General features: G+C 41.6%; 1 protein-coding gene across 4 annotated transcripts in view; it reads left to right on the top strand.

The window, feature by feature from the left end:
- The window catches only part of UTRN (utrophin), a 1,497,630-nt gene that overhangs the window by 1,193,148 nt on the left and 288,471 nt on the right, over nucleotides 1-16,011 (top strand). For all 4 annotated transcript variants that reach the window (XM_086927281.1, XM_086927282.1, XM_086927283.1 and 1 more), the window contains one exon: nucleotides 5,615-5,816. In XM_086927281.1, coding sequence (XP_086783407.1) covers nucleotides 5,615-5,816 — 202 coding nt within the window. The remainder of the gene's footprint in view (nucleotides 1-5,614; nucleotides 5,817-16,011) is intronic.

Raw genomic sequence — 16,011 nt, 5'->3', positions numbered from 1 at the left:
TGGCAGACATGGCTATGTGGGCTATCTTTTATTTTTACAAATACTATTCAAAGATGGTGGCCGTGGATACACATGCATAAATAAATGGTGGTTGTGTTTAAGTGCCAGTTATTAATATACAATGCATTCAAAGAAGGCCACTGCGGGAAGCACGCATTGACTTGGCCCAACTTGGAACAACATTTGTTAGGTTTTACAAACCTGTTTTAAGAAGGCTGCTGCAGATGTGCTCACATTCGTGGCAGCTATGTGACACAAAAAAGCATTAACAAAGCCAATAGTTTTCATGGACATGAGATGTCTAGTTTTAAGTCTAGGCTGATTCATTTGTTTGTGCTTTACCCTTGTGCATTTATGGATGATGAAGTACAGTGATGTAAAGTTGTTTGCACAGAACAACACAATTTGGCTTAGTGTGGATGCCGGGATTTCAGCCTAGGTTCCTGGAAACATTTTCTGCAGTTCTGTCACGCGAATCCGTGGAAAGGCAATGCTTTGTGTATAGTTATCTTTCAAGAGCTAAATCTATAAACTGTTCGACATGATTAACTAAAAGTGATTTTCAAATGATAAAAGTACTTAATAAATATTCCTTGCAGTAACCAAGAAATCTTTCATGAAAAATAGTTAACCTAGAATGATTCATTCCCCAAATGTTATCTCTAAACTTCTTTATATCGCTATCATTCCTTGCCTTAGCACACAAGTACAATTTCAGGAGAGTCTCTATACTTGAATTGAGGCCAGTGCTTAATTTGAACCGATGGTTTCCTGTGCCACAAGTGCTCGGCACCGGCACCTATTTGTCAACACTGGCCTTGTGACAGTCTGCCAAAAGATGGCGATGTCTGGCGAATGTAGAGATTACCACAACAATAGTTCATTATTAATTCAGTAGACTGAAATAAAATGACTATTGCTTGCTGCCCAAGCCATTCTTATAGCTTTGGGGCCCTGCAATAATCCGAATTGTGAAACTTGTTGGAGTGTGATGTTTATTAACTGTGTTGTTACGATCATCGGCAGCATGGCAGAGGCAATGTGTGGTGCAAGCTGCAGTAGCTTCCTGATTAAAGCCCTGGCAATACAATCGATTAACAAAACATAAGGTCAGAAAAGCTGACAGGGAGAGTTCTCTCAGATTACAGAATATCAATGCAAAGATCAACAGGCCAGACTCCCTGTTTTTACTTAATTGCTCGGCATTTAATACATAAAGTTCATTCCTTATTGATACGTTTCACGCCCCTACTGTCTTGCTTTCGTTGTTTGCAGAATGCTGTCTCTGCTTTATTTTTCTTTTATGAAATTGCACAAGGGAGTTGGTAGACACTAGCTATACTCGTGCGACATGTCCGTTAATAGGCCTCAAAGCCTGGCCGGAGCAAGGCCCCGGTCTGCATTGGCTTTAATCCCCTCTCCACTTCTAAAGTGGCTTACAGAGCCACGCCAGGGCTTGGCGTGCCTGTCTGCCATTTGCCCGGCGCGCTGCAGACTGGAGGGCTGCCTTCCGAGCGAGGATGTTGTGCTGCGAAGTCTCTCGTCGGAAAAACAAGGCTTTTGAGGTGAAAAGCATAGCAGAAAGCAATTTCCTTCCAGCCACAATACCCCCGCCCCCTCCCCAACATTGCTTTATAAAGGCCAGGTCATTCTTTCAAAATGAAATCTCTGTTTTTATCCTATGGGGTTTTCCACCACCACAAATAAATGCTTTCGCGCCAGCCCTGCGTTGCGAACACCGAGCGAGATCTGCATTTCCGTTCGGTCGCGCGACACCGGATGCTCCCCAGCTGACAAACACCCCTGGTCGTCCCATAGTAAATAAAGAAAACAAATTGAGCGCTGCTCTGCGCCGCTCATAAAACCCAGGGGACGTTATCATTTAATGACATTCCAATTTTTGCTGCCAGCACTCTCATGTTTTATGTGTTTACGTTCGCCCCGCAGCAGCCAAACAAATCATGGACTGCGCCGGGAGATGCACAGACACCTTATGCAAGGCCCGCTTCCTGTTTGTGCTCCCCCGCCCCAGCTACATTAGCACACTCCATTGAGTTATGGCCAACCATAGGGCGCCGTGATTTGATTTTGATAGGGGTGTGATGACTGTATTGTTAATGATCCGCCGATTCTGAAGGGCCGTGATTTAGTTCTGCATGTTGAGAGCCGGCTCGTGTGCTGTACTTTGAGGAAGGAAGCCACAAAGCTGTCACACCTCCTTCCCATAAGTTTGCCTCCTGTACCCCTGTCACTATGCATTAAAGCCGTTGCGTCTTATTTTATCCGAGGCAGTTTTAGCAGTATTCCACGCTTGAGTTCTTTTTTTAATAACTCCTAATAATATGTTTATAAATATCTTGTTTTTCCGGAAAAGGCGTTGAAGGATCTATGAAGGCCCGATCTCAAATGGGCTGTAAAAACCAGATGAAGATTGTGGGCCCTCTCATTTCGGGTTTCGTAGGGTGAAATAAAAAAAGAGCAGCTGCACAATATGTGCACAATCACCACATGCATTCCCCCAGAATGAGGGATAACTTCCTAATTGTAGATGTGTAATTCCCCATTCCACAGCGTGCAAACAACACCTATCCACTGTTTGCTACCATTATAGGTGAGAGGTACCACCAGCCGCAAATCACAGGAGCAGTAAACCTTCAATTCGCGCCATATTGTACATCAGTTTTGAATGCAAACAGGCGTGTTCGGCCAAAACAGAATTTGCGCCGTATCATGATTGAGCCTGCTGTCTAGATCTGAGAATATGCACACTTAAACAGAGACCGGAGTAACTGAACGATTTCCTGTGACCCTCCGAATTTTATGGAAATAGCAAGAACCCAATAACATGAGTGAGAAAATGCATGCCTATTGTTAATGCACATTTATATTCCTACAGTGAAGCATCTGTAAGTGCTCAGAAGAGAATGGGGTTCCTAAAAGGCCGCAGAAAGTGATTACGGGACAGAAGAAAGGGAATTTCAAAAAGAAGGTTGTTTTGGAGAATAAGAAACCCTCCCAAGTCCAGCTCTGCTGAATCTGGGGAAAACCAGATTGTTTTTGCTGAGTGCAGCATTCTGCTTGGCTGATACATTTCCACAGAAAACAATGGGTTTGACTCCTTTTTGTTCCAATTGGGTAGCTGTGGATTTTGGACCCTGCTCAACTTGTACCTAGAGACACCTAATAAAACTGCACATTTCTTAAAACTAGACACCTGAGGAAATCCAAGTCTCCCTGTACAAATGGTATCACACTTGTTTGGGTAGGCCTGGGGTCCCATGATCCGAAAGGGCCCAAATCGTAACATGGACACTTCAGATTTTTCTTTTGAAATCTGACCCTTTTTTGCATAGTGTGTAGCTGGAGACTTTGGATCCTAACTCAGGCTGCACATATGAAACCCAGCAAACCTGCACATTAAAAAAAACTGAAGACTGGGGGAATTCTGGGTGGTGTGACTTGCATGGCTCTCACCAGTTTGTGGTACACAGAATCCCTTGCACATCTCAAACTTTGTCTGAAAAAATACACTCCCCTCACATTTCTGTGATGGAAAGTTCTGTAATCTGTGGGGAGCCACATATTTTTTAATTTTTCTTTATTTAAGGCTTCATATCTGTACCACTTATTTACTATGGTGTGATGAGCCTTTAGCAGTCTGGAGCAGATAAAACAGGAGATGGACCAGAGCCCTCACTTGGAGCCCTTAGAAATGCTGACACCTTAGGCTCTGGTCAGCCCTACTCCCTAAGATATCGTTGAAAACACAAGGATGACTAAGTAATAAAAAAGGATAAAGAATGGAGAGAAAAAATGTTTTGGCAAAGTAGGGTATCAACAACTCTGGAAGTAAAGTGCACTTCTTTTTAGGCTGATGTGCATGTAATCAAACAAAATGCCTATATCTTTTAAGCTCTGAGAACAACTTTTGGATTTGAAATGAACAAAATGAATGTTTCTTGTGTTTGTGTTCTGTATTGGTGCTGGGCACTTCCTTATGTGGCAGAAAAAAGGGCATGAGACATGATGCACAGATTACAGACGGCTATCAAGATTGCTATGCTGCTGATGTCACACCGTGGCATAAGATCGCCCTTGATGCATTGCTGAGGGATAGATTACTGCGCACACCTGACCCATTGCAAACAGGAGGATGGTGAATCCATTTGTCACAAAGATTGGTTCTACTCTGCAAGGTCATTGCTATAGTTTCATCAGCATTGAGGCAGCACTGAAGTATTTTCTGATGCAGGGCTATTGCAGTGGAGTGTTTTTGGTGAAACAAGTGATTTTAAATGCAAGGAAATATATTTTTATGGATGTGTTAATCACAAACATGGCCAAAGGGATTTAGTTTTTTTTATGGGATGCAGAGAGATGTCATGCATCAGTATATTTGTTGCTCATGTTAATTTTAAAACTCTTTTCACTAAAAACTGCAAAAAACTTTGTTAAGTTATCTGTTAGTGTTTTTGCGGTGGGGGTGGAGATTGTCGATGGGAAAGATGGAGGTAAAAAGTAGTGATTTTTGTGTTGAATGATGTTAGCTGCCTGACTTTAGTTCTGTTGATTATTTAATGCACACCCTTACTGTGGACCGCTGTATACCTTAATAAGAATGTAGAGGAACACTGCATGTTATCTATTACAGATGCAAAGCAGTAATATCAAGTAAAACCCTTTTATACTAGTAAACATGTTATACTTTGTGTATTAACCTTTGATTTACTCAGGGCCAGAATAGTCATTCTGCCACTCAGGCAGTTCCCCGGCTGGTTGCTGGTGCGGGGTTTGCATGTAGAGCGGGATATACTGCCATGACACAGGCATTCAAGCCCCATGGCCATTCTAGTCATCGTGTTCTAGTCTACTCTAACATATTTACCAGGATTGATCTTGGTTTCCGGACTTGCCCTGGATTTCCTCAGCAGACATTTTTCAGTGTCAGAGTAATTGAAGCAAAAAATGTCTCATTTAATACTTTTACCTATATGGTAAATGTATCTATGCCCGCATTCTTGCTCTAGGAAGTTGCAACTATTTCACAAAAATCTGTAATAAGTTAATGTATTAAATTCCAAGATGGCTGATTGTGGTAATCCAGGCTGACAAGGAGTTGGGTGGATATATTTTTTTAAACATCATCCAATAAATCGATTGTGCTTTGCATTAGAACAATTGCTAAAACTAGTTGTTGAAACTGTGGATGCTGTCTTTCTGGGTGGTAATGATCATTTATCTAAATATCTTTCTGATGGTTTGCACATTTCTTTTAAGATAAATGTTTAAGGATTTGAAAATGATCTCCTTTTATTATGTTCTTATTCGTACACTCTGGCGAGTCTATCCTCGACTTAAACGTAGGCCTTGGACCTCTGTGTTAATAATAATTCTACTACGAGCATTCTGAAGCTTACGCTGATCCCTCTTTTGCATCCAGGTATGGTTAAGAAGGTGGAAGGCTTGTGTCGGCAGTGGATCCTGAAGCACGTCAAGTGCCCCACGTCAGTCTGCTGCTATATCCCAGCTGCAGACTGACAGTCAGAACTGCTGAAAACTCGAAGTGCTGATTCAGGTGCCGTCACTGATCATTTATTCTTATTTCCCTATCTAGTGGATCTGCTGGAGCTGAGCACAACGCATGAAGCCTTCAAACAACACAAACTGTCACCGAATGACCAGCTTTTGACTGTTCCCGACGTGATCAACTGCCTTACTACCATCTACGACGGGCTTGAGGAGAAGCACAAAGACTTGGTCAATGTCCCACTGTGTGTGGATATGTGTCTCAACTGGCTGCTGAATGTCTATGACACGTACGTTTGGATTTTAAGTTCTTTATGATGTGAAAAAGCCCATTTGAAAAGAACACAGGGTGCCTAGTGAGATTATATTCATAAATATCAGTAAACACACAAATTAGCTGCTTGAAGGATACAACTGTTAATTATTTTGAACATATTTATTCTGCGTTTTTGTTTAGTGGTTTAGCTTCTATAATTGTAGTTGGCTTCATATTATGTAGGTTACTTTTAGAGGTCTGCGTGTCTTCAAGGCCAAGCTAATGCTGTGCGAATTTTAGTTATATATTGGCAACATACAAAAAGAAACCGCATTAAGGATTTGGAACCATACAATGGAAATCCACAGTATGGTACAACTCTGGTCGTACATGTAGCATGCAGCCAATATTCCGAATTCCACTGTTCTGTTTTAGAGGTAAAATAGTTGTGAATGAACCATATCGATAGTACAATTGCCAAGGTGATTCATCCGTTATGTGCCTTCTTCAGACACAAAGAAATCTAGTGGACCTGCCCAGCAGTATGAGATTTTTGCTTGGTTGTGTTGATATGCACTAAAGGATAACTTTGAGAAATATTGCACTACAAAAAGGTTTCCTGAATTCAGTAACTGAGTAATGTACCTCAGTAAGCACAAATAAGGTGTGAAAAGAACAGGAGCAAAGCATTTTGATGTGACACGCACTGCATTGAAGTGGAAATTGTGTTTTTTTTAGGTGAAGGAGGCCCCCCAGCCTAAGTGAACAGGGATGACTACCTTCTCAGAATGGGAAGACCTTAGTCCCCTCACAAAAATCTTAGTTAAAATACCCAAGTGCTCCACTGTGTTCCTTTCTGTTTGAAAGTGCTGGTTCCGGCGCTCCATAGTTCAGGATCTTCTCCATGTCCATGAATAACCCAAACTCTTATTTAAGCCCCTCTGCGTTTTTTTTGTTGGATACATTCGGAATGCCCAATTATTTTTGTTCTCATTTTTTTGTTCTATTTTTTATTTTAAATCATGTAATCGGTTTTGAGGCAGAACACGACAATTAAACACACCCTCCAAATGCTAAACTTAGGAAATATCACCTGAACGACATAGTAACATCTAACTTCTGTCAAGACAATACATTTTCCAATCAAGAAACAATTCAACAAATTTCCTGATGGTTACTCTATACCCTGTCATTCCTGGCAAAAGAAAATCAAAAGAGGATCAGAGAGCATACATTCACTCACATGCTATACTATGTGACTGACAATAAGCACTGGTAACACTAAATTGTATCCAAACGGCGGTTGGTAAATACAGGTTCAGTGGTTGTCACAAGTGGTCTCCCTTGCAACTGTTGCGTCCCGATTTCATTTGAAGGAAAAGTCATTTCAAACCTTTGCACCCTTCATATTGTTTAGCAATCATCATGTAGGCTCCTCCTGAGTACACATGAGGAGTTTCCCCTGATAAGACACCCTAGGTCTTCTGAGTAACCAGCAGTCAGTTGATTTTCAATCCTTTGCAGTTATTTCTAATTTCTCAGTAGTGCCCGTATCATCTGAAGTGTTGGATGGGCATTGGCCGGGAACTGAGAATTTAAATCACCATTGTACCTGTGCTGTGTGTCTTGTTTAAAATGGTGCATTATTTTAGTGACAATAACATTGATTGCTGGTTAGCAAGAGACACTGCTGAGGCTTGGTAAAATCCTCGAGCCTAGCTCTATAGGCAGAATTTGTTTTGCTGTTCAGATGGACACAGTGCAAAAACCTGAAACATTTGTTTCAATGCAATCTCTACAGAAAGATTATGCATTGTTGTGTGCCTTCTAAATAGTGTTGTACCATAATATCTCGATCAAAGCATCAGTCTACCGACATGTTATGATTGAAATCTCAGTTCCAAAATATTGTCACTTTGGGATTGATATTATTAAATTCACTCTTAACTTGACATTTTGGTGTCAGATATGATGGTTGAAATATATCTGTGGGTTGTTAGTTTGACTATGATATTGTAACATAATGTGTGCTTGTTTATCTTCATGCAGCTGCTCTAGAACAAATAGTTTCCCATATTATGTCTGCTGCCCTTGGGTTCATTTTGAATGGCAGTATCTACAATTGCATAGTTGAAGTAAACAATACTTTATGGTTTCTGTACATTCAGCCTCACCCAATGGAGAGTTTCATTTATTTTCCTCAAATTTCATTATATTCAATTTTTAAGAGTAGACCTACTGTGCTTGATCACCCAAAGGTTATCAGGAAACATTGGATGTAGTTTCAAAGGAAGTATTGGAACCAGCAATGAAGATTCTGAGTATACGGTACTCCAATCACCTAATAGTGTTTGAGAAAATGTTATTTTTAAGAAAAACACATTTTGCCTAATACACCGATTAAGAAGGCAAGACATTATAGAATTGTCTCATATTAGAACCTGGCCATTCTGGAAGGCTGGTTATCTGTACATATTTCACTTTCACAAATGAGACCAATTTTAACATGGTGTTGGTTTACTGATGGAAGGATCTTTATGGACATTGATCAGAAAATATGTGGGATTTGTAAAGAACACTGTGTGGGCTTTGTGAAGAACACTATTGCCGGCAAACAAATCTAATGCTGACTCTTTAGCAGTCGAGACAACAACGTTCTGCTAAAGGCAACTTTTCTCATTTAATCCCAAGAATTGGAGCCGGAAGACATGTCCACTGACTCATCTAATTATCATGAGCAGTTCCTATGGGCAGCCCACAGTTAGCCATACATTCATAGTTAAAGAACTTGTGAGACATGATGTGATTGCATTCCTTGTTTCAAGTGCTCATTAGACGAGATTTATTTACCCCAAATGTTGTTATCCATGAGTCTTACACAAAGACAGTATATCTCTGTGAAGCTATGCACTACAAAATGAACATGAAGTAGTAGTTACATAAGTTCTGCACTGTTCTTAGTGTCCCCTCTCTACTAGTCTGACTCCACTATGAAACCTACTGCTGCTCAGGGGAGACCCACACTACTTTTCACACTTCTTGTCTCTGCTAAGAATCTGCGGCAATGTTTGTTTCAAGAAAGACACTTTTCCTCTCTGTAGTTGTAGGTTCAAAGGAAGGCTTCATGGGTAGTTTCTCCTATTAGTGTCTCGTGTTACCAGACCTGTCAGTGCAGCACTGGAAAGCAGAAGCTCTCTTGTTCCACCTTCATAGGCCAACCACAGCATTTTTTCACGTTTATCTGGGCCACCTTGATGTCATATCCACAATGTTCCCTGCTGGGTACCCCAAAGAAGACAAACATTGCTTCAGGGTTTTAGACAAACCATAACTTTATATGCTGTTGTATTATGGTATTGAACATGTATACTCAGTAAAGACTATGATGTGCTGCCTTACGTCAAGCTACAAACTATTTATCTCAACTCAGTGTGTTCCCCTTTCAATTCATGACAGCAAGGGTTGTGTGTAGCGTACAACGCAGGATGATGTCAACGGTATCAAATGTTTCAAAAGCTAACATCTGCAAGTGTAATGCAAATTTCTGCATTTCTGTCAGGAATTTTGGTCATGCCCTTGAGGATGATAAATAACTGTGGGAATTAAGAAGGTATTTGGATCTGCTGGTTATATATGGGAACACACACTTTGATGAGACTTGCGATTAAATGGGTTTCAGTCCTGGTTAGGTCAACTCTGTTAACCATTTTCATCCTGACTTTTCTATTAACTGTTCAGTTTTTGTGCATGATTTGAATTTAGTAGAGATCATATTAATTCATATAAGCATTGCACCATGTACAGGCCAGGTTTCCTTGAATCTAAGCACAAGGCTTGCATTGTCGGTTATGTGTGTTCATATCAGTTGTGTATTTGTGACACAGATGTGTGTTAAGGGGGCCCAGACTCAAGGTGTTGTTGGAATCAAAGGGATTTGAAGTTTCAGCCATATAGGAGAAGTAGATTGGGATGTCATTGTTCTGAAGGTCCTAACTTGACCGTAGATGTATTATGGTTAATTTGGTTAATTCAAACACTTTCCCTTGAGTGGGTGTGGAGGTCTTTAGCAATTCAAAAGGGAAGGTTTTTATTCCACAATTGAAGTTGAAGAAGTGAACGGCCCAAGGATGTGATTACTAATTATGTTAGTTTCAGTGGGGCCGAAGGTTTAATATGCAGGTTTGGCAATCTATTGAATTGTATTGGGAGAAGCTTTGCAGAATGCTGAAATTAGGTGAATGGCTGGGCCAATCTGTTGAACTGCCCTGAGGTATTCTTAAGTACTTTGGGGTTGCGTCATTGGGTAATGAGAGGTATCAGTACCCTGTTTATTTTAAGAGAAGGAGTTGGTTATGGCTCACATATCAGAAGGTATTTGATTTGCTTCTTTGAAATTGCTGGAGTTGTGTCAAAAGATGCGAGCTTTTTATTATTTTCTTGGATTTTGAAAAGGCCATGGGTATAGATGTTTGTATTTTTTTCACGTGGAGGTTGCCGACTGACTGCCACATTGTTATGCCCCTCTTAAACAACTGATCATTGGGAAAAAAGATAATGAGACCGAAGCCATGAAAGTATAGGTAAAAAAATTGTGCTGTTTTGGAGATAAGTGTTAAGTTCATGTTTATATCTGCAATTAGAAGTCCATGGAATCTCTTCAGGACTTAGTGAAGACAACTTCTCTTGACACTCTTCAACGTGGTTATGGCTTGTCCCACAGTTTGAAAATATCTCGATGACCCATTGGTGCTTTGTTAATTGACAGAATAGAGGTGGGACCAGGAAATCATGGTATACACTTTGGTTGTTGCTGGAGAGTCATACTAAATATTGAAAACACCCCTGCATCAAACGGATGCGTCCCTATATAATGCTATTCTTCTTCTTAGGGGAGGAGTATTTGGTGGAAAATAGCCAGCCTTGCCAAACATCCTAGTAGAATGAGTCATGGGTTTTAAAGACATGACATCTTTTCAGTTTTGAACTTGCTGCCATGTGCATTTTCGATCCCTAAAAGTGCCCTTAAATTACGTTAAAAATATGTGTATTGACTGTGTAGAGATCCTACTTCGAAATGCTCTATAAGAAGCACTGTTGATTCAAGCTCATATTGCATGTTAGCAAGATACTCACTGCTGATCTCTGAGGTGATATACAGTTCACAGCTTTTAATCTTAGCAAGGTTAACTCAGCCTTACATCCTTCCAAGGTTGCTACACTACATAGCCTTAAATTGAAGCAATAGAAATACCAGTTGTTTATAATGTTTAGGCATGACAGAACTGTGAAATGAAGCATGATATAAAAACAGCGGCCGTTCTATTAGTGGAATCAGAACTTCCTAGATATGACTGAGTCCATTTCCTGTTCTAACATATTCAGATGAAACTATGAGAGTGGCCAATAGTAATGTCTGTCCTTTAAAGTCCTCCGAGCCCATTAACTCGTCAGACCAAAGAGAATAAATTTACTGTCTGATTTTGGAAAGTAAATATACAATGTGTTGCTGTGAGGCAGGCAAGATTGATAGTGCTATCAATTTATGAATGTGTGGGCTTTATTCAGTTAGAACCTAACTACAAAGCAATAAGCAATGCACAAGACTGGTGTTTTACTTTTTAGAGGCCTAATAAGTGGGGCTATGAAAAGACAAAGGGGAATGGCGTGATTGGTGGAATTGATTCTTGTAGTAATAACCCAGAAAAGAAGCATTTGTATCTCTGTCTTCCTTGTGTAGCTGCTCCAGGCAAACTGAACAAAGCTGGCTGCAACAGCTGGCGGCATGTCGCACTCTCTCACTATTATCCTCAGATCTGGCCCCATAGAAATGTCTGTTGGTACTGGGATTTTCAGCATATGTGCAGAGGCATCCCATGGCCATATGGATAACTGGATCATGGGGAAAATCACCTCACTCTCTTTGGAACACACTAAGTTCCTTTTTCAGGTTGATCCTAATCCAGCTCAAGTCTCGCATATGATGTTGCTTATTAGCGTGTTTCATTGGTTGCACCAAAACTGGGGCACCTCCACCCTATGTAGAATGTATGGTGTTCTCTCACATACCCTAGTGGGTTGACAAATAATGGAATGAGGCCAGCATGCTCATATGAGCAGTGTTGGGGTTCACCTCAAAGCATCACAGGTGTGCATGTATCCAGGTATTCCTTTCTCCCTGATGACGTGTTGTGCATTAAGGCCTTGAAGTGGACCAGACCCAAATTGGCCCCACTCCTGAACTTTAGAACCCCTCCACCTTATGATCACCCACTTGGTTTGGTAACTCTATTGTTGTCATCCAACATGCATTACCTATGTAATATATTTCCAGGGGGGCAAAAGTTCTGGACTCTTCATGGCTCCAATCTATCACCAGCAGTACGTCAGTTTGCGGAGATTGACATGGAACAAGATGACCACAGGAAACTTGCATGGTGTGACATAATATGCACTACATAATGTTTGGCTGATCAGCCACAGATGCAAGCAAATCAGTACTTTAACATCCTATTCCCTCCAACCCATACTCCTGTTATCCATCTGTGTGCCTATCATCTGCCTGCCTATCGATTTTCGACAAACCAGCAGTGAGGTTCCGGCCACTGTGAGCTGAGGGTGTGAGACACTGCAAATATGCCCCAAGACGTTCCCATGAAGGCAGATGCCACTAGCTACCTATGAGGCAGCCAACGGCCTGCTCCCACTCCGCCACAGCAGAAAGTGAAGGCACACAGCAGTTGATGACAGGTAGAGCAGTGGGTTCTCATCAATCGTGGAGGCAGCCCACTGGGTCTAAGCCAGTATTGAGCGAATCTGCCTCTGCTCTGCCTCAGGCACAAGTATGAGTCAGTCTGACCTTCCCAGATGGAAGGCCAGCCCATTAACCTGACCACTGCAGGCAACTTAGTGCACAGATCCACTATGCAGGGATCACACGGGGCATGAAACAGTTATGGTATGCAGAAGGACATAAAGCATGAAATTTTGAGCCTCATTATGAACACCCACCAACAATCTGACCACTACAGGCACCTTAGTTCTCAGCATCCACTATGTAGGGATCACAGGTGGCAATCAGTAGTACTGAGGCACACCTTTCGAACATAAGAAAGCAGCATGAAACTGAATAATTCAGACAGCGAAAAAATATACCTACCGTCCAGAAACTTGAAGAATGTAATTCACTCTTTAATGCCTTAACTGTGGCCGTTATTTTGGCGCAGTGCGGGCGTTCTAAAAGGTGGGCAGGGCCGCGTCGGCCGTTGGCCGACGGCAGCACTAGCGAGGTAAACTTCTGGAAGCAAGGTGGGCCTGCCTCTTTTGACTAATTTCTTGTTGATAGGTCCAAAGTCATTCCCATCATGTGATGAGAGGGATAAATCTCAGTTCTACATGGAACAGTCGGTGATACTATCCGACTGTGATCACCATGCGCTTTGCAGGGCAACAGAGGTATGGCCAGAAAGCTGAGTTCCTCAGCTTTTCCGTCCATTCCTCCCTTGTGGCACATTTCCCTTCGAGATTGTGTAATAGGGCTGTTTTCAGCTTTCTCTGTGCTGTCAGGGAATCCAGGAAGCCATTTTCTGGGTGTCAACAACTAACGTCATCTCGCCATAAAGTCTGTTGCAGGACTGTCACACCCCCCTGTGCCTAATTAGGATGTTGTCTTCCCTTCTCCAGTCACACCCGGGGGGGGGGGGGTGACTGGGGAAATGTGCTTGCATCAGATTCAGCATACAACAGTTAATTCTTTCATGCCAGACACTTTGATCTCCACATCCATAATGCCAGTTGTAAGTGCTATGGACATGAAGGCCAGTGCTGCTCACTGTGACAGCAGCAGCAACTACTTGTCCACAAACTTGTAGCCAGCCTATTCCGATTTTGGTCTATGATCTCATACCAAGCCAAGTCACAGCAGTTGGTCCCCCACATCCCTAAACAGTGCCCTAGGGCTGTAGATTTTAGCCACACACCACAACAATTTAATAATAGCATTCTACCACTTCAAGTGGTGTAGAGACCTAGCTTTGACTCTCACTCAGAGCAGTCTCTGACTTGGCATCCTACAACCATCCAAACAGTCCAGAAATGGAATGAGCAAGCAAGCTTGGGCTTGAGTAATCTGTCTACCTTCCACTCTGATGTAGCAGACTTTTGGACACCTCAATCGTCTTTGTCCTCTAATGTAAACCAAGCATAGACCGATAGCCAAGCCCCGCACCAAGACCAAAGTGAATAGTTAACAGCACGCAGTATTTGTATTTGTATTTTATTTGTAAAGCGCAATTTTCATCCGGGAAGGATATCACAGCGCTGTGCTAGTACTCCGGTAGATAGCTGAGTGGTTGATGAGTTTTGCTGGTGTTAAGTTTTAACAAACAGTTGGGTCATAAGTTTTTCCCTAAGACAAGGTAGTCCTCGGAAAGGTGGAGGTCTTGTGGTAGTTCATTCCAATGCTTTGCTGCCAGGTATGAGAAACTACGATCCCTGCCCATACTTTCTTTTTTTTAACACATCTTTATTGAGATTTTGACCCTTTTTGTCCTTTTTTTTTTTTTACAACGTGGTTACCCCCCCCCCCCCCTCCTCCCCCCCCCCCCCCCCCCCTCCCCGACAACCCCTCTTGCCGGTACAGCCAACATTTTGGAATAATTGAAAATTAACAATAAAAATAAAGAGTTATAAAGAAAAATGGAAAAATACAAGCTTCGAAGAGTAAAAACAATAAGAATTACATAATAACATTCCTAAAGAACTCGATATATCTCGACCTAATTAGTCAATGCTGGGTTCCCTAGCCATAATCTAACTGGTTCCCAAATTTTCAAACCCTTTACTTTTTTTCTAATACCTTTCCGGCTATAAATGGAAATTTCGAGATTATATGTTGCTAAGAAGCACATCGGCCACTGTTGAAATGTGGGTGGGTATTGATCCAGCCATGCGGAAGTTAAACAGATTCTAAAGACTGCCATAGCAATATATATGAGTCCCTGCATGGCAATAGGTCTAATAGCTTTATCTACCCCTAACACGATTTCTGCTATGCTGATCTCTATATCAACTTTGAATATTTCCGATAGGCAGTTGGAGACTTCTCGTTTAACATTATCTAAAGTACAACATGTAGCGAACATATGTATCAAATCGGCTTAAGGTCTATTGCATCTGGGGCAGAGAGTCCCCTTCCCCACTCCCCATTTTGACATTTTTTCAGGTGTATAATAGAGATCGAAAAAAGTTTTGTAGAACTGAGCTTGTAGCTTGGTGGACATTAGAATAGAGCTGGATAATTCGAGTGCTTTGTGGGCTAGATCTTCTGTGATATTGATCCTATTTTGCCAGATATTTGCATGTTTATCGATATCATCTGGTAGTGCAGCAATTAATTCTTTATATATGTCTCCAATTTTTACCCTATCCGAACTAACCACAGTGTTAATTGTTGGGATTTTCTTAAAGCAACCATTGGGTCCCCCCTTTTTGAGAATAAATTCTCTTGATTGTAAAAACTTAAAAAAATCATGCGGATTCAGCCCATATTTAGTTTTTAGCGATTCAAATGAACAAAAACCTGTTGAATCGAAAAAAGAGCCGAGTTGCGAAATTCCCAAACTAACCCATCGCCGCATGCAGGAATCCCAAAAAATGTCAGGCAGGTTGGTGGTGTTATCTATCGGAGTATAAAATGAAAACCTGCCTATCGCCAAATGTTTCCGAACCATATTCCAAACAGTATAGATACCCTTGAGTGTTTTAAATCGTTCTTTTTTTAGATGACATTCATAGGGTAGCTACTTACTGTTAATCCCCAAACAAGACTCAACGCCAACTTGCTTGACTCCAACCCCACAGGAATTAATTTTGGGTAATAATACCAATAACCATCTCTGGAAGCCCTGCCCATACTTTCTTAATGCATTTTGTTCTGGCTTGAGCTAGAGCCCATGATCTTAGGCACCTGGTGGGTGCATAAAATTAAACTTTGTTCTGTAGGATAGGAGGCCCTCGTTTGTGCAGCGCCTTGTGCACGTGACTGAGCTGCTAAAAATTTCGCTCTTTGGTGCATTGGCAGCCAGTGAAGTAGTTTCAGGCACTCAGACGCTGAGCTGAGTCTGTCTTTGTTACATACCAATTTGGCGGCGGCATTGTGCGCCACTTGTAGGCATGTGAAGAGGTAGTCTGCCATGTCCACAAACAGTGCATTATCATAGTCCAACCTACTA

The sequence above is a fragment of the Lissotriton vulgaris genome, chromosome 6 (genome assembly GCF_964263255.1).
Source record: "Lissotriton vulgaris chromosome 6, aLisVul1.2, whole genome shotgun sequence".
NCBI lineage: Eukaryota > Metazoa > Chordata > Amphibia > Caudata > Salamandridae > Lissotriton > Lissotriton vulgaris.
Note: the sequence above shows the minus strand (reverse complement) of the source record. Positions and strands in the feature narration are given on the sequence as shown.